The sequence below is a fragment of the Mustelus asterias genome, chromosome 8 (assembly GCF_964213995.1).
Source record: "Mustelus asterias chromosome 8, sMusAst1.hap1.1, whole genome shotgun sequence".
NCBI lineage: Eukaryota > Metazoa > Chordata > Chondrichthyes > Carcharhiniformes > Triakidae > Mustelus > Mustelus asterias.
In genome coordinates, this window is record NC_135808.1 from 17,711,793 (window position 1) to 17,733,534 (window position 21,742).

The following is a 21,742-nucleotide window of genomic DNA, read 5'->3' on the forward strand; positions in this document are numbered from 1 at the left end:
TCGGTTCATGCAACCTGTGGCCAAATGACTGTGAATCTATGGGACTGTTAGATCGACAGCCAGCAAGCATTTCTTGACTGTCATATAACCTGTTGCTGGTCTTAACCCTGGGATCACTGCACGAGTAAGTGACCTGGAGGAGATTGCAGACTTTCCCTCTACCATCCACTCACTCCCACTTTACCCCCACGTGACAAAGGGAAATTTGAGATGTGTTCCACGCCACTCATGTTAGGCTCGGAGAGGCTAGTTTTCCACCGTCGTTCCTGCTCTGGCATTGCTTCAGAGAGACTGCCACCATGAGTACTTTTGGGAAAGCTGTACACCTTTTTTTTGCATAGCTATGACGAAGCTGCCAGAAGCCATTAGATGATGTGGTGGAAGTGTTGCCATTTGGAATGGCAAGTTTGTGCATGGTGCAAATTGAAACCTTACCGTATGCGTGAAATATTTGGTTTTCGCTGGGTAAATCGCACATCTTTTCCCTTGATAAACATTCGAGAACAAAGGGATTTTGGTGTTCTAATGCGTGAGTCACAATGGGTTAGTACGCAGGTACAATAAGTAAAGAAGGCTAAAGGAATCCTATCCTTAGGACAGAAATTGAACATAAAAGTTCGGATGTTATGCTTCAGTTCCAGAGAGCACTGGTGAGACATTTCAAATAATGTGTACAATTTTGTTCTCCTTATTTAAGGAAGGATGCCTTGGAGGTGGTTCACTAGATTGATACCTGGAATGAACGGATTACCTTATGAGACAAGGTTGGATAGACTCGGTTTAGTTTGCACTGGAGTTTCAAAGAGTGAGGGGTGACTTGACTGCAGTACACAAGATCCTAAGCGGTCTTGATAGGGTGGACATGGAAAGTTCGTTCCCTGTTTTGGTTGAGATCAGAACCAGGGAGAAATAGATAAATAGATCTATTTATGTTTTAAAATGAGGGGCTGCCCTTGTAGGATAGAGAGGAGTAGCAGTTTTTTTTCTCTGAAGGCTGTGCAACTTTGGAACTCTGCCTCAGGTGGGCTCACTGAATAACTAAGGCATAGGTAGATAATTTGTGTCAGGCAAAGCAATCAAAGGTTATTGGGGGTAGATGTGAATGCAAAATTTGAAACATAAACAGATCAGCTATGACCTAAATGAATGGCAGAGCAGGCTTGAGGCCGGATGGTCTACTTCTGCTCCTATTTCCTAACTAGGAAACAAGCTGTCTATAATTTTAATTCACAGAAGGAAAATTTAATGTTTCAAGACTTACACCAATATAGTTCATTTGTCAAAGAACTAGTTTACAAAAGTTGGCATAATCAATATTACTTGTCCTTACTTTGGATACAGCCCAATATTCCTTCACCAGTCGCCCATCAAGCTGTGCCCGTCTCCATTGTCTGGACTCCAGGCTCCCTCGGCATGACTCAGTTTTGACCCCATAATGTGGAATTCTTTTAAACCCAATGAAGTGAGCTGCAGACTATTATTGTCCCCTAGTCAATTAGGCATGGTGGCACAGTGGTTAGCACTGCTGCTGCCTCACTGAACCAGGGACCCAGGTTTGATTCCCGGATTGGGTCATGGTTTGTATGTTCTCCCCGTGTCTGCATGGATTTCCTGTGGGTGCTCTGGTTTCCTCCCAGTCTGAAAGACGTGCTGGTTAGGTGCATTGGGCTATGCTAAATTCTCCCTCAGTGTTACCCGAACAGACGCCGGAGTGTGGTGACTAGGGGATTTTCACAGTAACTTCATTGCAGTGTTAATGTAAGTCTACTTGTAACACTAAGAAACTTTTAATCTAGCATCACTTGCTAAGTCATCCAAACTGTAGTATGCAGCTCTGTTGAATAACATCCGCCCTGCTTGTCTAACCAAAGCAATTTAAGAACACATCAAAACCACTTGAGATAATTGCTGTGATTCTGCAGATTTTGTGCTCGTTTCAGTGTTACCATTGTTCACGCGATACAGATAATGTTACTGCCAAATTTGTCCCCCATTGCATACCCTGAATCTCTTATCCTAATTATGTGATATGATTAGCTCCTGACTTGCATTAACAGTCTCTCAGAGTTTGAGAGAACATTGAGATGATTAATAGACGATGGCTGATATTTGCCAAACAAAAGTTGTTTATTTTGCTCTTATGTGCAATGTACTTGCTTCATAGATCAAAACACTGACATAAGGAGGCAGTGGCGTGATGGTATCATCGCTGGACTAGTAATCCAGAGATTCTGGGTAACGGTCTGGGGACCTGGGTTTGAATCCCACCAGGGCAGATGGTGAATTTGAATTCAGTAAAAAAAAATCTGGAATTAAATATGATCATTGTCATTTCAACCCATCTGGTTCATTAATGCCCTCTAGGGAAGGAAATATGTCATCCTTACCTGGTCAGGACTAGGAGACTCCAGATGCACAGCAATGTGGTCAACACTTAAATGCCCTCAGGAATGGGTAATAAATCCTGGCCCATTCATGAATGAATCTTTAAAACTCCATTATGTGTAGTGTTCATGGGATATGCAGTAAAATTTTACGAGCATTTCTTGACTGCGAGTCAACATTAGGTAAATGTCCCCCTGAAGCTTTGTAACTTTATAAACAAAGTCCCTGTTGCAGGATGTTCTTGTAGGAGCTTGTTCCACATATTTGATTCGTGCAGGAATATAATTACTTGGTACATCACTAAGGCAAATGTTGCTGCTTCCTTTCTGCCAGATGTATGTGTACTGATGTACATTAGTCAGACATGTACCTATAGCTCTCTGACACAATCTCACAGCAAGAGCAAGTCATTCCTCACATGATCCTCTCGTTAAAAATTCCTTCCACCTTCCCAGTGATGGAGGTAGTGCTGCATTGCCAATTGCAAGGGTTGCCCTCCCTCTTGGTAATTCAGCAAATATCTTAGTGATATCACATTGCAGCTACTTGCTACGTCTTTTCTGTGGAAATAAGGAGCCTAAACCTGCATTTTACTACATGAAGTGACTTCCACTCAGACCACCTCCTGTGCAGCTTAACCTTGAGGATAGAAGAAACACCTGGAGTATTGTGTGGTTTTAGTCTAAGAAAGGATATACTTGCCAGAGGGGAATGCAATGATGGTTCACCAGAACGGTGAAGTTTCAATTTGCCAGACTGATTCTTGGAATGGCATGATTGCAAAGCGAGGAGAGTTTGGGTTAACAGGGCCTGTATTCACTGGAATTTGGGAAAAATGAGAGATCATCTATTCAAAAGGTATAAAATTGCTGACGGGATCTGGATGAAGGGATGATGCTCCCCATAGCTGGGGGTAGTCAGACTCAGGATGTGGGGTAGGCATTTAAGACTCAGATAAGGAGAAACTGCTTAAAGTTTATTTATTCGTCAGAAGGCTTACATTAACACTGCAATGAAGTTACTGTGAAATTCCCCTCGTCGCCACACTCCGGCGCTTGTTCGGGTCAATGCACCTAACCAGCACGGTCTTTCAGAATGTGGGAGGAAACTGGAGCACCCGGAGGAAACCCACACAGACACGGGGAGAACATGCAAACTCTACACAGACAGTGACCCAAGCCAGGAATTGAACCCGGGTCCGTGGCGCTGAAGGGCAGCAGAGCTAAGCACTGTGACACCGCTTCACTCAAGGGTGGTGAACCTCTGAAATTCTCTACCATAGAAGGCTGTGGAGACCAAATCACAATATACTGAGGAAAAAGATTTCCTAAGGCATTAAGTATGGGTCAGCATGGCATTGAGATAGAGGATAAGCCATAATCAAAATGAATAGTGAAACAGGCTCAAACCACCTACTGCTCCTACTGTCTATGTTTCTAACCTAATTGAGGTAGAAAGTTAGCATTTGACAGGTGAGACTACTTCCTCCAGGGAGGTGTCAGCCCACAAGAGACACAACCTTAAAACTAGAGCCAAGCCATTCAGTGCTGATGACTTATTCTCACAAGAGGACAATGGAAATCTGGAACTCTCCACCAAAAAGCTGGGGGTCCAGTTAAAAACTGACATGAATGGATTTCCATTGGGAAAGGATGTTAAACCAAGGAAAGTCAACAGGACTTCAAAATACAGATCAGCCATGATCTAACACAATGTCACAGTATCGCTACCGCACAGGAGGAGGCCAACTGGCCCATCATATCAGCAGCAGCTCTCCAAACCCCTGAAACAAGTGCTCAGAACACAGGAACGGGCGGAGATGCTGAAATTTGGGGGTGTCCTCAAAGCATCCCAGAAGAAGTCAAACGACGCTGCTGACTTGTGACCAATCAAAAGAGAGAGAATGCACCTAACTCATTTGCCTGAACCAAAGCTGCATATGTGACAGAGTATGCAGAATGCACACTGGCAAGTTCCATTGGAGCAGGGCGCAAGCCGTCCTCAATCACAGGAGAACTGAGTGTGGGAACTCCACCCCACCCCCATTTCAATCGCCAGGAGCAGAACAGGCAACTTTTGATGAAGATAGTAGAAATACTATCACCCAAACTAACAAGATTGGAAGCTCAATTTGTCAGATGACAGTTTATAGGGAACAGAATGAGCAGAGGTCAAGAGATGCAAGACTGTTGGCACATTGAACTTCCACGTGTGCTAGCTGGGTTGTGATTACTTCCAGGTCAGGCGACCATCATCCCGTTTCTCTGCCCATGGAAACTGCCACACGTTTCCCTCCAAAAATAAGGCTGGCATTAAAAACCATTTTTACACGGACTCGGTGTCAGGTCAAATACTGATCCTTTATTGCAGGGTACTACAAGGAAGGGTAGCTATATTGCAGCCACGCACGTGTTTATTCTAGAGGTAATTCCAAGTCAGACAGAGCTCAACCATCACAAAACAGTTACCAGTAACACAAAACTAAAAAGATTTTATTCTCTTTGTAAGTGTGGGGAGGAGAGGAAGGGAAGGGTGAGGTTTGGGGGGGGGGGGGGGGGGGAAGGGGGAAACAACATACAGAACTTCAAAAAAAATGCAAAACGGTCACAGATCATCGTGGGAAATGAAAGAAAATTGAATTTTAGTTTTTTTTTTATAAAAGTGAACCATCAATATTTAGGTATACAGATAGCATTTTCCCCCGGTGTCCTCCGCGCTATATCCCGACGGTGAGTGTAATCCGCACAACGTACGACCCGAGTTTGTGTACACACCAAGGGGGAACCGCGGTTCTCATCAACGGGTATTACCAAACCTGTAAAAGGAAGCACATCACAGACTGTTCAAAGACACGCTGTTCGCCACAGGAGGAGTACGCACACAACTCGCAAACGCGAGCGGCTTTCAGGCTACATTCACTGCCAGTTTTAACACTCTGCCTGGCATCTTTCTTTCCAAAAAAAAGTACAAGACCTGGAAGGGGGTAGGGGGGGGGTTTGGATGGGGAAAAAGGAGGAAGAGGAAAGACAGATGATAGAAAAACTGTATTTATTTTTAATATTTTACTTCCTTGCCTGCCTCCCTCCAGTTGCTCAGTTTCTGGAGTAAGGTAGTCACCCAGGATCGTTTAGCATCGACAGGTTTGGTGGAGTGGGGATGGGGGTGGAAGGGGGACATTTTGGAGTGGGAGACGTGTTTATAGCAATCTGTCTGGGGGGGGGGGGGGGTTTATCAAAATGAAGGACGGAAAAGCTGAGCTGGGGTTTCTGCTCCTGTTCGCTTAGCCAGCAACCACAGCTGGGGAGACATTTCTGGTGAAGCCACAATGAAATCTGACTGAATAAACAGAGAGCACGTTCACTGATCAGGTTCATAGAGAACTCGGGATGCTTTTTGTCACCCCCTGTAACCAACACTCCCCTAGCAGGCACCCCACCCTCCAGGAACTGGATCTGACCTACCTGCGTCCTAACCGGCACCAAGCCATTTTTGCCCATGCTTGCGAATAATCTACACCGCTCCAGTCCCAGCAATGTCTCCATTATAAAATTCTCGTTCTTAAGGGTCAAATTGCATCAGGGCCCCCTTCCCATTTTTATAAACCTCTTCCAGTCCTACGATCTTCAAGATCTCTGTGCTTCCCCAAACTCTGGTGTAATGCGCATTTCTGATCTCCATCATCCCACCATTGCGAGCTGTGCTTTCAGTAGCCTTGAATCTGTAACTTGGCGAATTCCCTATGGCCTGCGCTCCTTAGCACCCAGCTCTCTGACCAAGCTTTAGGCCGGCCGTACTAATTCTGCTCTCTGCGGCTCGTCATTAGGTTCAGATCGACACTCGCAACCACCGAACGCCACGGGAAGCTTTACTGCGTTAAAAGGAACTACACGGATGCAAGATTTTGTGGAACTGCACACAAACGGGAACACCTGTCTCCCGGAGCTGACAAGGCGGCAGCCTCCCACTGGAGTCCTCCTTAGATTGCGATCAGATTCTTACACACGTCGCCACGCAGCAGTCAGCTTAATTTCTGTTTTCGGTGGAGTGGCTAACATTCTGGCTCCGTGCACACTCTGCACTTCCGTCTCTCTCTCCCTCTCTCTTTCTCTCGAGCCTCAGCCGATGGCGAAAATGGCGACTGGGAAGGGACAAGAGCAGGAAGTTAAACCGGCGGCCGGGTCGTCAGCGCGCCCTGGGATATCCTCCCTTTGCTCGGCACCTCTCCACCGTATTAGGCCCGAGACCCCGGGGAGGTAGGGGCAGCGGAGTTTGGGGAGGGGAGTGGGTGGGAGGGGGAACGGACCGTGCGTGTGCCCGCGCGCTCGCATACGTATGCGTGTGTCGAGAGATCACGCACTTGACCCGCGCCGCGTCGCTCCGCGCTGCCGACACCCGCTGAACGGAAAAAAAAGGAGGGGTCACTTGGGAAGGGCGCCTATTTGGAACCACATCCCAGTGAGAATTGGGTGAGGTTATGGGAGGGGGGGGGGGGGGGGGGGGAGGGGAGGGGTGGAGTGGGAGGGAGTATCTTAATGGGAGGAGGCGGGTTGGGGAGGGGTTGGGTACAAAAAGAAAAGTGGAACACTTCCAACAGAAACAAAAAAAACGGACAAGAGAAACAGTTGGTGCGCCAGTTACCACAAAATGCAACCTGAAGCTAGTCTGAGAGTTGCTACTTTCCACTGGCTCCGATGGTGGGAACAGGAGCTGGGTTTCCAACAGGCACAAAACTGTTAAAGAGGAGGGGAGATGACACAGCATTTCAGTTCATTCAACAAACCTACAATCTCCGCGAGATTCAAAGTGGCTTAAAATAAACACACAAAACGGTCAGACATCGAATGTCTCGACGCTTGTTAGTCGCCGTCGCTACCACTGGCAAAAGCGTTCTCTGCACGCGATGCAACTGGCCTTGGTAACACTCACGCAGATCGGCTGCTCCTGGCCTCTGCTTCCATCGACAACTTTCCCCTCCTGCAGCCTCACTGAGCAGGGAGAAAGGACTAGGACTCTTGGATGCTTTCTAAAGGTTTTTTTGTGACATCAGCAGCGGATATTAATTATTTTACGATTAGTACTAGGAGCACAAAGGATGGGGCGTGGGGAAGCTTACAAGTATTTGATTCCCCCTCCCACATAAAGGACATTCGGGGCACAGAAAATACATTAAGGCAAATGGATGTCGAAAGCGGGTAAATTTGAAGAGGGAATTGAAGTGGTTGCCAAAATGCCAAACAGTTCTCTTCCAAAATGAAAAGGGCTGAAAAAGGAAATACCTGACACAGGGAATGGGCTATTTGTACACGATGGCAGCACTCATCTTAGTTTTACCAGGTCTGACATTGTATATAGAACAGCTGGCCAAGGAGGCGGAGGAACAAAATACCCACAAAGGCCGACTCTTGGTTTGATGTGAAAATATGCTGCCTGATGCATTATGCGGTCCTACAGAATGGGCAAGGTTTGCAGGTTCAAACCAAGGAGTGCAGAAATGGTTAGTTTTAGCTCTTTTTGAGGATGGGAGAGAGATTGTTTGCCGGACTGGAGGGGAAAGGACCGATGGAACACCTTTCCTGATGCTACAACACTATTTAGTAACCACCACCCCACTCCAGTGGAAAGTGTACAGGTCAGGTCTGGAAGTGAGCTAGTCGGCGATGCCCATTCCACCCCACCCACCCCCCCCCCCCGCACCCCCCTCCCCAACATGGTCAAAGATCAAATCAAAAAACTCCTCGTCCAGGCTGACTATGTAAAATGGGTCAGGTAAGTACTGGAAAGGTGCCTGTAGATGTGTAATCATACAGGACTGACTACCTTCAGGAGAGAAGAACAACATTAGGGGCAAAAACATCACACAAGAGTGCCAACTGCACATACACAGAATGATGCAATTTCCTGCCTCTCACACACACTCACACGGCTAACCCATCCTGGAACACACAAGAGACAAAACAAACCTATTTGCAAACCAGCAGAATAGAGCTTGGTTATGATAGGTGGCAAAGTTTTGAAAAGTCAGCATAACGATTGGTCTAAACGATCGTTAATGCTAAGCTGCCGGCACACAAGACAAGTGTAGAATCAGAACCAAGGGAGAGCTCCGCTTCCAGCCAGCTGCTCCCTGTCACACCACGGCATGGGAAAGTTCAGCCTGGATTTCAGCGGCCGACCAACCAGCTCAGAACTACAGCTGGTGGACGGCTGAGAGACACCAGGTAAAGAGGGAATGGCCCTGCTGTTTCCACAGCACATTCACACACACAGTCTGTCGCTGCCCAGCTGCTTTTCACACCTTACCTGCACTCTCTCAACTCCCCGTATCAGCAAAGCTGAGGCTGTCGGGACCAATGAAGATAAACGGCTCAAAGTCTCAATTTAATACAATTCTCAAGGGGAGGAAGGAGGAAACTGGGGGAGAGATTATTGCCTTTTGATTGCATTGTCTGAAAGAGTGACATTCAATTGTAATTTTCAAAAGGGAATTGTATCAATATGTGGAGGAGGAGAGGGTGACAAATTGGGACAGTTCTTGCAAAGTGCCAGCACAGACAAAGGGCTGCACAGCCTCTCTCTCTGCTGAGAGATTCTAAAGACACACCAACCACATTCCTCATCCTTCTCATTAAACCTAGTTAGATTATACAGAATTAAATCTATTCGATGATACAGAATTAGGAGAACAAGGTCGACTCTGACAGGGCGTTTGGTCCCCTTCCCACCTCGACTGGAGCCGAGAACACCAGGGCACAGACTCTGAATAAATGGTCGGCTATTTAAGACTGAGGAGAGGAGATGTTTCTTCAGTCAGAGCATTGTGAATCTTTGAAATCTCCACCCCGGAGAGCTGTGGATGTCTAGTCGTCGAGTATATTCAAGATTGACTCTTGGGAATTGAGGTAGCTGGGGATAGCGCAGGAAAGTCATGTTGAGCTGCAAGATCTGCTGTGACCTTACTGAATGGTGGGAACAGTTTCCTATTTCACGACTGGAGAAATTCCCTTTGTTGCAGGCTAGCACACAATGGGAACAGAGGGTGGTTCCCTGTATGAGTAGCTGAGTTGGTCGCTGTGGTAGAATGACTCCGGACCAGCTGAACAAAGTGCAAGTGATGCACCTGTAATAAGGCAACCAAACGTCCAGAGCAGGTAGCTGGGCAGAGGGGGGCAAAAAAAAAAAGAAAAATCCCCCCAAACTCTAGCTTTGTCAGGACATGCAGAGAACCAAATACTACGGCCACCTCCATACATTGGAGCTGCAAATAAAACCACCAGGAATGCAGGAAGTACACAGCAGGCCAGGCCAGCATCTGAAATGAGTTAAAGACGAGTTTGTTTGAAATCTGGAACACAGGGCAGGAACCTGAGCTTCTCTTTCAGAAAGGATGCCAGCCGAGCTGCTGTGCACTTCCAGCATTTTCAGCCTCAGGGAAGACGCGGACATCTTTCTCCCGCCCCAGCAGGAGCCGGAAATGTTCAGAGCGGCGGCGCGCTGCTCAACCAGACCGAGAACTCGCCCTCCCCCACGGCGCAGACACAGGCCGCGTAACCGACGGACCGCAAACACAGCGAGAAAAGCCGGTCTTTTCTTAAGACGGAAGGCGTCGACCTACCGAGCATGACGCAAATTTACCCCCAGGGAAGAAATCTGAACCGAAGCCAGGCCGATGGGAGGTGCCGTGCGTACAGGCACGTTGTCAAAGGAAGAGCACGATCCAACAGTGTAGATGTGTGTGGGGGGGGAGCTTCCACCCCTCCACCTGCTCGCCCTCTCCTCTCCCTCCTAGTCAGGTAGGCAGCGGAAGGAAAAGACCCAATTGTGCATGGAGAGGACCTGAGGACGAGAAAGCAGGCACCAACACCGCGCGAGCTACGATTCTCAACAGCGTAAAAAAACAGAAGCAGTTTAGAAACAAGGAAAATAATTTTAAAAAAACACGCGCGCACAAACAGGAAATGGCGATCCAAGGAGCCGCTCAGAAACACTGCAGCTCCACCTCCTCTGGGAGCTTCTAGAACCTTACGGAGAAGAAAAGGCAGAGCCAATTCAGGGAATCTATAAGCCACCCATTACAACCCCAATGCTAAACTGCAGGAAATGCAGCCCATCTTCAATCAGTTTTCGAAGGACCCAGGTAATTCTCACTCACCTTTTGGCTAATAAGCAGAGTACTGTGTGTGTTCCGCATAGGCCTCGGTCCCTGTCCCCGTCGAGGAATAGGTGGCATTGGTATGTCCGTAGTCATACGCGTAGGCGGCAGCATAGTCACCGGTGCTGTAGTTGCCACTGGTGTAGTCGGCGGTCGAGGTGGCAGTGGCATAGTTGCTGGTAGCGTAGTTGGCGCTGGCATAGTCTTGGGCGGCGTACCTGGCAGCAGCAGCAGCGTAGTCACTCGCAGAATATTCAGCAGTGGAGGTGGCTGTGCTGTAGTCAGAGTTAGTGGTGGCTGCAGCAGCGGCAGCAGCAGCGTACTCAGTAGCGGCGGTGGCGTAGTCGGTGATCGTTGACGCCATCGGCCGCCGGAGAGGGCTCCGGTCCCGGGCATAATAGGTCGGGGGTTGGCTTATAGAGCTCTGGCTGTACGCCTCCAAAGCTTTGGGCATGCGCTCCCTCATGGAAGAGCCATAGCCAGCCATTTGGGTGCCCCACCGGTCAGGGTACGGCTGGCCCACTGCTCCATAGGCCCCAGCCCGGTACTTCTCATAGTAGTCGACATACCGGCTGTCGTAAAAGGGCTGCTCCCCGTACCGGTGGTGCATGGCATAAGGGTCAAGGTAGTCGTGGGCAAATCCGATGGCTATCTCCTGCCGGTCTGTTGGGCACTCTTTAGACCAATGACCGTCTTTGCCACACCGGAAGCAGGTGTTCTTCTCACCCATCCCAGGTTGAATCCGCAGCCGGCTCTTGGACAGTTCAACATGGATCCGTTTACCTTTATCAAGGAAATAAACAAGATTCAAGACAATGTTCGTGGCTAATGATTGGACACAGGTTTAAGGTCATTGGTAATAGTACTGGACAGAAAATGGGAACTGTGTATTTCTTTACCAAGCGAGCTGCTGTGATCTGGAATGTTACCTGAAAAACTCTGGAATTGAAAGTTGGTCTCAGTATTAGCGACTATGAAGCTATCAGTGATCATTATAAAAACCCATCTGGTTCACTCAGATCCCTTTAGGGAAGGAAATCTGCTGTCCTTACCCAGTCTGGCCTACATGCAACTCCAGAGCCACAGCAATGTGACGGACTCTCAACTGCCCCCTCTGAAATGGCCGAGCAAGACACTCAGTTCAACAGTAACTAGAGATGGGCAACAAATAAGAGCTGTGTCTCTGTACTGTCTGACTGTACTGTGTGTCTCTGTACTGTCTGACTGTACTGTGTGTCTCTGTACTGTCTGACTGTACTGTGTGTCTCTGTACTGTCTGACTGTACTGTGTGTCTCTGTACTGTCTGACTGTACTGTGTGTCTCTGTACTGTCTGACTGTACTGTGTGTCTCTGTACTGTCTGACTGTACTGTGTGTCTCTGTACTGTCTGACTGTACTGTGTGTCTCTGTACTGTCTGACTGTACTGTGTGTCTCTGTACTGTCTGACTGTACTGTGTGTATCTGTACTGTCTGACTGTACTGTGTGTATCTGTTCTGTCTGACTACTGTGTATCTGTAGTGTCTGACTGTACTGTGTGTATCTGTACTGTCTGACACCAAACTAGATAGCAGCAGCACAATTAAGGGGGCAACAACGCAATCTGGACATTTCCTTAAACCCAGGGAAACTGAGCAAGCACATGACAAAACAGATGTGAACTGTTTAGCCATTTTATGGCACATTGAATGAATACAAAGAGCAGTGATAACGATCAAAGCATCTTCACATAATACAACAAAGAACAAAGAACAGTACAGCACAGGAAACAGGCCCTTCGGCCCTCCAAGCCTGTGCCGCTCCTTGGTCCAACTAGACCAATCGTTTGTATCCCTCCATTCCCAGGCTGCTCATGTGACTATCCAGGTAAGTCTTAAACGATGTCAGCGTGCCTGCCTCCACCACCCTACTTGGCAGCGCATTCCAGGCCCCCACCACCCTCTGTGTAAAAAACGTCCCTCTGATGTCTGAGTTATACTTCGCCCCTCTCAGCTTGAGCCCGTGACCCCTCGTGATCGTCACCTCCGACCTGGGAAAAAGCTTCCCACTGTTCACCCTATCTATACCCTTCATAATCTTGTATACCTCTATTAGATCTCCCCTCATTCTCCGTCTTTCCAAGGAGAACAACCCCAGTCTACCCAATCTCTCCTCATAGCTAAGACCCTCCATACCAGGCAACATCCTGGTAAACCTTCTCTGCACTCTCTCCAATGCCTCCACGTCCTTCTGGTAGTGCGGCGACCAGAACTGGACACAGTACTCCAAATGTGGCCTAACCAGCGTTCTATACAGCTGCATCATCAGACTCCAGCTTTTATACTCTATACCCCGTCCTATAAAGGCAAGCATACCATATGCCTTCTTCACCACCTTCTCCACCTGTGTTGCCACCTTCAAGGATTTGTGGACTTGCACACCTAGGTCCCTCTGTGTTTCTATACTCCTGATGACTCTGCCATTTATTGTATAACTCCTCCCTACATTATTTCTTCCAAAATGCATCACTTCGCATTTATCCGGATTAAACTCCATCTGCCACCTCTCCGTCCAATTTTCCAGCCTATCTATATCCTGCTGTATTGCCCGAAAATGCTCTTCGCTATCCGCAATTCCAGCCATCTTCGTGTCATCCGCAAACTTGCTGATAACACCAGTTACACCTTCTTCCAAATCATTTATATATATCACAAATAGCAGAGGTCCCAGTACAGAGCCCTGCGGAACACCACTGGTCACAGACCTCCTGCCGGAAAAAGACCCTTCGACCACTACCCTCTGTCTCCTATGGCCAAGCCAGTTCTCCACCCATCTAGCCACTTCTCCTTGTATCCCATGAGCCTTAACCTTCTTAACCAACCTGCCATGTGGGACTTTGTCAAATGCCTTACTGAAATCCATATAGACGACATCCACGGCCCTTCCTTCATCGACCGTTTTTGTCACTTCCTCAAAAAACTCCACCAAATTTGTAAGGCACGACCTCCCTCTTACAAAACCATGCTGTCTGTCACTAAGGGTGTGTTTCTGCACACCCAGGAGGCTGCCCAACCTATTCAGCCTGAATCACCTTTCCGAATTCCACTGGCAACTATCTGCCTACAATCTGATTGCCTGTGTCTGTTTTAAGTAACCTTGTGTTACTCATCCTAAAGGAGCAGAAACATCGGCCACACAATAGGTGTGAGGCTTGATCACACAGGCAAACATATTTTGAATTGGGAGTACAAGATAGACATTTTAACCACCTACTGCCTCAGCATGCACCAGAGAATGTTTGACATGACATGAGCATACATTGTAAATCTAATCTGCAAAGGCAAGTGCAGTGAGGAGCCTCATGTCCTGTACTGATCTGTAGTGTCCTTAACGCAAGGTCAGATTTGAACTATATTATGGTTAAAAATATAGTTTTGGAAAATAAACCCTACAGTGTCTCATTTCAAATGTACATGAATATACATTGTTTTAGCAGGAGGTGACATGCAGGGTTGGAGGGGTTAGTGTTCACATGTACTTGCACCTTCAAGTGGTAACCATTTGAAATTCAGACTGCGCTGCTGTCTGGTTTATCTTTCTCAGAGAGCCTAGTCTATTGGGGTCAGTGAGGACACAAGTGTTGGAAAAACTAAGCAGGTCTGGCAAGATCTGTGGATGGCAAAACAAAGTTAATGGTGAGTCCACTATGACTGGGTGTCCTTGTGCAGGAATCTCAAGGAGTTGGTTTGCAGGTAATTAAGGCGCAAATGGAATTTTGTCCTTCATTGCTAGAGGGATGGAGTTTAAAAACAGCGAGGTTATGTTGCAGCTGTATAAGGTGCTGGTGAGGCCACACCTGGAGTACTGTGTACAGCTTTGGTCTCCTTACTTGAGAAAGGATATACTGGCACTGGAGGGGGTGCAGAGGAGATTCACTAGGTTGATTCCGGAGTTGAGAGGGTTGGCTTATGAGGAGAGACTGAGTAGACTGGGGCTATACTCATTGGAATTCAGAAGAATGGGGGGAGATCTTAGAAATCATAGAAACCCTACAGTGCAGAAGGAGGCCATTCGGCCCATCAAGTCTGCACCGACCACAATCCCACCCAGGCCCTACCCCCATATCCCTACACATTTTACCCGCTAATCCCTCTAACCTACACATCTCAGGACACTAAGGGACAATTTTAGCATAGCCAATCAACCCAACCCGCACATCTTTGGACTGCATTCCGACTCTTATAGAAACATATGTTTTTATGATCTTATAGAAACATGAAGGGAATAGATAAGATAGAAGCAGGGAAGTTGTTTCCGCTGGTGGATGAAACTAGAACTAGGGAGCATAGCCTCAAAATAAGGGAAGCAGATTTAGGACTGAGTTGAGGAGGAACTTCTTCACACAAAGGGTTGTGAATCTGTGGAATTCCCTGCCCAGTGAAGCAGTTGAGGCTACCTCACTGAATGTTTTTAAGGCGAGGATAGATAATTTTTTGAACAGTAACGAAATTAAGGGTTATGGTGAGCGGGCGGGTAAGTGGAGCTGAGCCCACGAAATGATCAGCCATGATCTTATTGAATGGCGGAGCAGGCTCAAGGAGCCAGATGGCCTACTCCTGCTCCTAGTTCTTATGACTCTTCTGAACTGAATTGAAACTAAAAGTCGGATCAATGAAACATATTTTGCAGATTTCTGTTTTGTGACAAGGTTGAGGGAGGATTTTTATTCCTGGTTGTGGGCAGCGCTGGCTGGGCTGCCATTTGTTGTCCATCTTTAATTGTCCTTGAACTGAGTGGCTTGCTAGGCCATTTCGGAATGCAGTTAAGAATCAAACACACGTCAGCTAGACCAGGTAAGGATGGCAGATTCTGTTCTGCTAAAGGACAGTAGTGGACCAGATGGATTTTTACAACAGTTGATGGCAGTTTCATGGTCACCATTACTTGGACTAACTTTTCAATCCCAGATTTCTTTATTGAATCTAAATTCCACCAGAGCAGCTGGTGGGATGTGAACCCTCGTCCACAGAGCATTAGCCTGGACCCATGTGTCATTAATCCAGCGACATTATCACACCGCCACTGCCTCCCTTCCCATTGTCCCGAATGGAAATTGAACAGCCTGATCAAGAATGGTGGGATGATAGAAATCTTTGACATTATGAATACGGAGTGGATGTGATATCAGTTTAAATTTAAAAGGCTACAGGGAAGTTTATTTCTTCAGTATGAAAGGCGATGGCTTAGTGGTATTATCACTGGACTATTAATCCAGAGATCCAGTTTCAAATCCCATCAGGCCAGATGGTGATATTTGAATGGAATAAAAATCTGGAATTTAAAAGTCTAATGATGACCATGAAACTATTAACCCTCTGAAATGGCCCAGTAAGCCAGTTCATGAAAGATCTTACCCTCTAAGCTCAGCAGTCAGCGTCCTTGCATCTCTTTTTCCAATAATTCTATGCTGTACAAATATGAGCCCAGCCAGGTAAGTGACAAATGTAAGGAACACTTCCTAAGACAGTCATACTCAGAGATCAACATCCTGGCATTATAGCTGCTTTCTCCCCTGCTTACAATTAACAATGATGTGGAGATGCCGGCGTTGGACTGGGGTGAACACAGTAAGAAGTCTCACAACACCAGGTTAAAGTCCAACAGGTTTATGCTATTTAATGGTATTTGCTACCAAATAAACCTGTTGGACTTTAACCTGGTGTTGTGAGACTTCTTCCTACAATTAACAATCCACCCGCCAAAATCTCCAGGGTCTTTCCTGCTGTTACCTCAAGTACATTGTTATCGAGTCAACATTTTTGCTTTTCTTGAAAATGAAACATTTATTCTCCCAACTTCATACGGTACAGGCTGAACTCCTAGAACCCACCAATTTGGTCTCATTTGGCTCAATGGGGCACCCCTCCTGCCTCCGAGTCAGAGGTTTGTGGGTTCAAGTCCCACTCCAGGACACACAGGTTTAGGCTGACACTCCCAGTGCCGTACAGAGTGTGTGCTGCACTATTGGAGGTGCTGTCTTTTGGCTGATATGTTAAACTAGCCCCCCCCCCCACAATCTGCTTCCCCCCCCCACAATCTGCTTCCGCGGGTGGATGTGAAAGGTCCCGTAATACTATTTTGTGAAGAGCAGGGGACATGGTGTCACTCATTTCACATGGCAGTCTTACTATTAGCAAACAATCTCTAAAAGCCTCGAGAATATTAAGATGAGCGACTGAAATGTACAGTTTTACAAAAAGGATAAATCCTAAATATTACTTCAATGTGGGACAAGGCCAGGGAGCATAAACAATAAAAATGTGAATCAGATACCAGAAAGGGGATCTTCACAAAATAGGTGAGGAATAATCAGAATAGCCAAGACTTTATTAATTAGAGCATCCAGAATAGCTGCATGCCACTCAGAGAATGTTAGAATACTAAAAGTGGGACCATTTTTCACTCAGAGACCTGGAACCAACGTCCTGTCTAACTCTTCACTGGAGCATGCAGACGATTTGTAATAATTAAATTAGTAATAATTAAACGCCCAACAAAGAGAGACGAGGCAAGCCGACCTTGGAGCCCATCAACAACACGGAACGCCAAGGTGCCTGTCCTCGCCATCAGCAACCTCAGTGGCTGTTAATCCATTAAATTCACCTTTGAACTCTGTGCCGTCCAGCCCCTTGATGGCTGCCATGGCGTCCTCCCCCCTCTCCATGTGGACAAATGCGTAATCTTTGATGATATCGCACTCAAGCACGGTCCCATACTCCTCGAACTTGGCCTGCAGCTCCTGGCTGGTGCAGTTGGAGCTGACTTTACCCACGTGGAGTTTGGTGGAGGACTTGGTCAGGCTCTTGCTGGCTTCCACGTTGATTGCAACCCCGTGCAGCTTGTAGTGATGCAGGTTCTCAATTGCCTCCTTTGCTGCTTCCTTGTTGTCCATATGCACAAATCCATAGTTCTGTTTCAATAAAACACACACGCACATTCATTTATATCAACAATCAGCCATGAAATTAAAACTGTACTTAAAAAATCTCAGGATCAGTGCCTATGTTTCTTGTTATTTAGATATTCATGAGATATGGGCATCACTGGTAATGCCAGTGGTGGTGAGGCACTGCCATTTATGTGGGGATGGTCCTTCCATCGCTTTCAGGGAAGGAATTCAGGATTTTGATTCAGCTACAGTGACGGAATGGCAATGTATTCCCAAGTCTGGATATACGATTGTGTGTGGGCTTCACATGTTAGAACCTGGGAGGATGTTTCATGGGAAAATATAGGCCCTAAAGGGTCTCCCAATTAAGACTGAAATAAGGAGGAATTTCTTCTCTCAGCATCATTGGTCTTGGAATTCTCTTCTCCAGAAAAACTGTCCGCCATGTTTGTTACATTATAATGATGAGCTACATCTCAGAAAGCATTCAACTGGATAGGCAGGTGTTTTAGTGAGGCCAGCAATCATGGAAAGCGCTTTACTGCCATCTTAACCCCCTATGAGAAAATGCTTCCTCCCAATATGAAGCTCTGCAACAAACATCAGGAACGGATGGAATTACAAAATGTAATGGGGCCATTTGGCCTCTCAGACTAATGCCAGCTCTCTGCATAGTCGCACCTTTCAGGGGAACCTCTGGCAGGGTTGGCTACTGTTGGGCCATCCCAAGTGGCTTCGCTGGGCAGGGAGGAAGAGCTAGCCACACATTGCTGTACGTGTTGGGCAGGGGGTGGGTGGAGAGAGAAGAGGAGCCTGGAGTCACATGGGGAGGAAGGACAGGGCAGAGCGGGGTTAAGGAAGGAAGATTTCCTTTCCCCCCTCCAAAACATGACTGAACTGGATTTGGGAGGGGGTGGATGTATTTTTTTAAATAAAAGTCAGTGATAGATTTGACTTATTGTCTCATGTGTTGGGATACAGTGAAAAGTATTGTTTCTTCTGCACTATATAGACAAAGCATACAGCTCATAGAGTACATGGGATGCTACTGGGCCTTGATGGATTGAGTTATAAGGAGAGGCTGGATAGACTGGGACTTTTCTCTCTGGAGCGTAGGAGGCTGAGGGGTGACCTTATAGAGGTCTAGAGAGTCTAAAACTAGAGGGCATAGGTTTAAGGTGAGAGGGGAGAGATACAAAAGTGTCCAGAGGGGCAATTTTTTCACACAAAGGGTGGTGAGTGTCTGGAACAAGCTGCCAGAGGTAGTAGTAGAGGTGGGTACAATTTTATCATTTAAAAAGCATTTAGATAGTTACATGGGTAAGATGGGTATAGAGGGATATGGGCCAAATGTGGGCAATTGGGATTAGCTTAGGGGTTTAAAAAAAAAAGTGGCATGGACAAGTTGGGCCGAAGGGCCTGTTTCCATGCTGTAAACCTCTATGACTCTACATAGGGGAGAGGAAAAGGAGGGTGCAGAATATAGTGTTACAGTCAAGGATAGATGTGTAAGACAATTACAGATTTACCGGCTGGGCTTAAACTACAAAAGGTCAATTAATTATAGATTTGTAAAAACAATTGCAGATTTACTGGGCGTTTTTAAAAAAAAAAATCAATGATAGCTTCATGAGACTTGTAGATTTACCAGGCAGGTTTAAAACAAAAAGTTTGATGAATGGTAGATTTGAGACACATTTGCAGATTTACTGGGCTTTTAAAAAAAAAAATCAAGTAATGGTAGTTTCATGAGACTATTGCAGAATTACCAGGTGAGTTTAAAACAAAGAAGGTCAATGAGTGATAGATTTGAGACACAATTGCAGATTTATTGGCTGGGTTGAACCACAAAAGGTCAACTGATGATACATTTGATGTGGAGATGCCGGCGTTGGACTGGGGTAAGCACAGTAAGAAGTCTCACAACACCAGGTTAAAGTCCAACGGTTTATTTGGTAGCACGATCTTTTGGAGCACTGCTCCTTCATCAGGTGATGGGAATTGGGTTCACAAACAGACACAGACCCAACTACAAGATAACGGTTGGAATGCGGGTCTTTACAGGTACAGACATTGCGAGTGGAGAGAGGGTTAAGTACATGTTAAAGAGATGTGAATTGTCTCAAGCCAGGACGGCTCATGAGATTTTGCAAGCCTAAGCATGTCGTTGGGGGTTACAGATAGTGTGACATGAACCCAAGATCCCAGTTGAGGCTTGCAAAATCTCTCTAACTGTCCTGGCTGGAGACAATTCACATCTCTTTAACTTGTACTTAACCCTCTCTCCACTCGCATTGTCTGTACCTGTAAAGATTAGATTACCTGTTAAGACTCGCATTCCAACCATTATCTTGTAATTGAGTCTGTGTCTATATATGCCCTGTTTGTGAACACAACTTCCACTCACCTGAAGAAGGGGCAGTGCTCCAAAAGCTCGTGAACATAGAACATTACAGCACAGTACAGGCCCTTCGGCCCTCGATGTTGCGCCGACCAGTGAAACCAATCTAAAGCCCATCTAACCGACACTATTCCAATATCATCCATATGTTTATCCAATGACCATTTAAATGCCCTTAATGTTTGCGAGTCCACTACTGCTGCAGGCAGGGCATCCCACGCCCTTACTACTCTCCGAGTGAAGAACCTACCTCTGACATCTGTCCTATATCTATCACCCCTCAATTTAAAGCTACGTCCCCTCCAAATAAACCTGTTGAACTTTAACCTGATGATAGGTTTGTAAAGACAATTGCAGATTTACAAGGTGTTTTTTTTAAAAAAAGAGCCCAATTAATAGTTGCACGAGATGGCAGGCAGATTAGTAGTGAATTGAAATGTGTAGTTAGTCAGCCCCTCTCCCCAGAGGCTGGGAATGGGAAGCCAGGTCCCAGTGCTATAGGAGGGAGTGGAGTGTAAATGGTGGCGTGGTGGGAGGGCGGGAGGGCTAGTAGGCAGGAAGGGGCTGAATGGCCTGGGGCTGGCAGGGGCTCGCCCAGATTTGCTGTTCCCATTCCCTCCCCTCCTCCTCCCGGTGCTCAGAGCCGGCCCCAGGCCTCACCTTGATCAGGTCGCACTCGCTGACTTCGCCGTACTGCTCGAAGAGCGCCCGGATCTCCTCGGCGGTGGTCGGCCGCGGCAGGTTACCCACGAAGATCTTGACCATCTTTTCCTTTTCGTCGTTTAATTTCTCTATCCTCTCTCTCTCCCGCCGCAATTCTTCCCTCCCAAAAAAACGGAGAAAGCGACACTAACGATTTTAATAGAGGAGGAAAGTTGCCGGTCGGTAGCGCTCGGGTTGGGCCGGGGTAAGAGGACAAGGCCGCCACACTCGCTACTCTTGGCTGCGACACAAAATGGCGGCGGCGAGAAGAAGGAACCGGAGGAGGCAGGTGGGGGGGCAGGCGGGACCAACCTGTCGAGGATCCCCATTGGACGACTGCCCCCAGGCCCGCTCGATGCCGATTGGTCCAGCCCCCACGTCAATCAACACTCCCCCTTCACTGGGTGAGACGAGGAGGCGGGTCTGTCAGTTGATTGGTCCCGTCTGTGTGTCAATCAAGCACTCGGGGGCAAGGAAGGCACGCTGATTGGTTCCGTTAGGTCGTCAGTCAACAATCGCTGGGAGACACGCAAGCTGATTGGTTTGCTCTCCTCTTTCAGTCACCCAATCGCAGGGAAGAGAGGCGGGCTGATTGCGCCCTCCCCCTCCCCCACGTTCCTGTGAAGAAAGCAATTCCCCGCACAAACATGGGCGCACCATTGTGCGGAGTTGGAGTGCCGCCATCTTTAATACTGGCAAGTCGAGCTCTGGGCGAACACGTGCAGATTGAGGGAAGAACATGAAATGCAATACAAAGGACACATTAAATCTGCACCAGAATAAAAGCAAAAGACTGCGGATGCTGGAGATCTGATATAAAATCTACATTTGGATGCCGGCGTTGGACTGGGGTAAACACAGTAAGAAGTCTAACAACACCACGTTAAACTCCAACAGGTTTATTTGGCAGCAAACGAAAGCTAGTGGCTTTTGCTACCAAATAAACCTGTTGGACTTTAACCTGGTGTTGTGAGACTCCTTACTATAAAATCTACACGCATGGGAACATCCACTTAAGAGAAAAACATAGGTGCATATTGTATTTGTGCAAAAAAACTAACTTTCTAAGGGCTTCACATCTACTTAATTACTTTTGAAGTAGAGTTTTAGTAGTGTGTTGGGGCACTGGGACTTTGCTTCAAATCTGGTGTTCAGTCGGTGGTCACAACTCCATCCA

General features: G+C 47.0%; 1 protein-coding gene across 7 annotated transcripts; it reads right to left on the reverse strand.

The window, feature by feature from the left end:
• Positions 1-4,726: 4,726 nt before the first annotated feature.
• On the reverse strand, positions 4,727-20,837 carry LOC144496892 (RNA-binding protein 4B-like). 7 transcript variants are annotated; one of them, XR_013498464.1, is made up of 5 exons: positions 20,524-20,837; positions 17,177-17,483; positions 10,535-11,317; positions 7,024-7,115; positions 4,727-6,523 (listed from the first exon to the last, which is right to left on the reverse strand). XR_013498464.1 is itself a non-coding variant. In XM_078217496.1 (4 exons), exons 1-3 carry the CDS (start codon positions 20,626-20,628, stop codon positions 10,542-10,544), a joined length of 1,188 nt encoding a protein of 395 aa, XP_078073622.1. In that variant the 5' UTR covers positions 20,629-20,837; the 3' UTR covers positions 4,727-5,358; positions 10,535-10,541. The 7 variants fall into 7 exon arrangements, 5 of the variants coding, with proteins under 5 accessions (XP_078073622.1, XP_078073619.1, XP_078073618.1 ...); XR_013498463.1 differs by having other exon boundaries at positions 7,024-11,317; XM_078217496.1 differs by lacking the exon at positions 7,024-7,115 and having other exon boundaries at positions 4,727-5,358.
• Between the last annotated feature and the right edge of the window lie 905 nt (positions 20,838-21,742).

Coding starts and splice junctions, on each gene's coding strand:
- LOC144496892 (XM_078217496.1), bottom strand. CDS start 20,628: ATGGTCAAGATCTTCGTGGGTAACCTGCCGCGGCCGACCACCGCCGAG. Junction 17,484..20,523: donor GCGAGTGCGACCTGATCAAG/GTGAGGCCTGGG, acceptor TTATTGAAACAG/AACTATGGATTTGTGCATAT. Junction 11,318..17,176: donor GGACGGCACAGAGTTCAAAG/GTGAATTTAATG, acceptor TCCTTGATAAAG/GTAAACGGATCCATGTTGAA.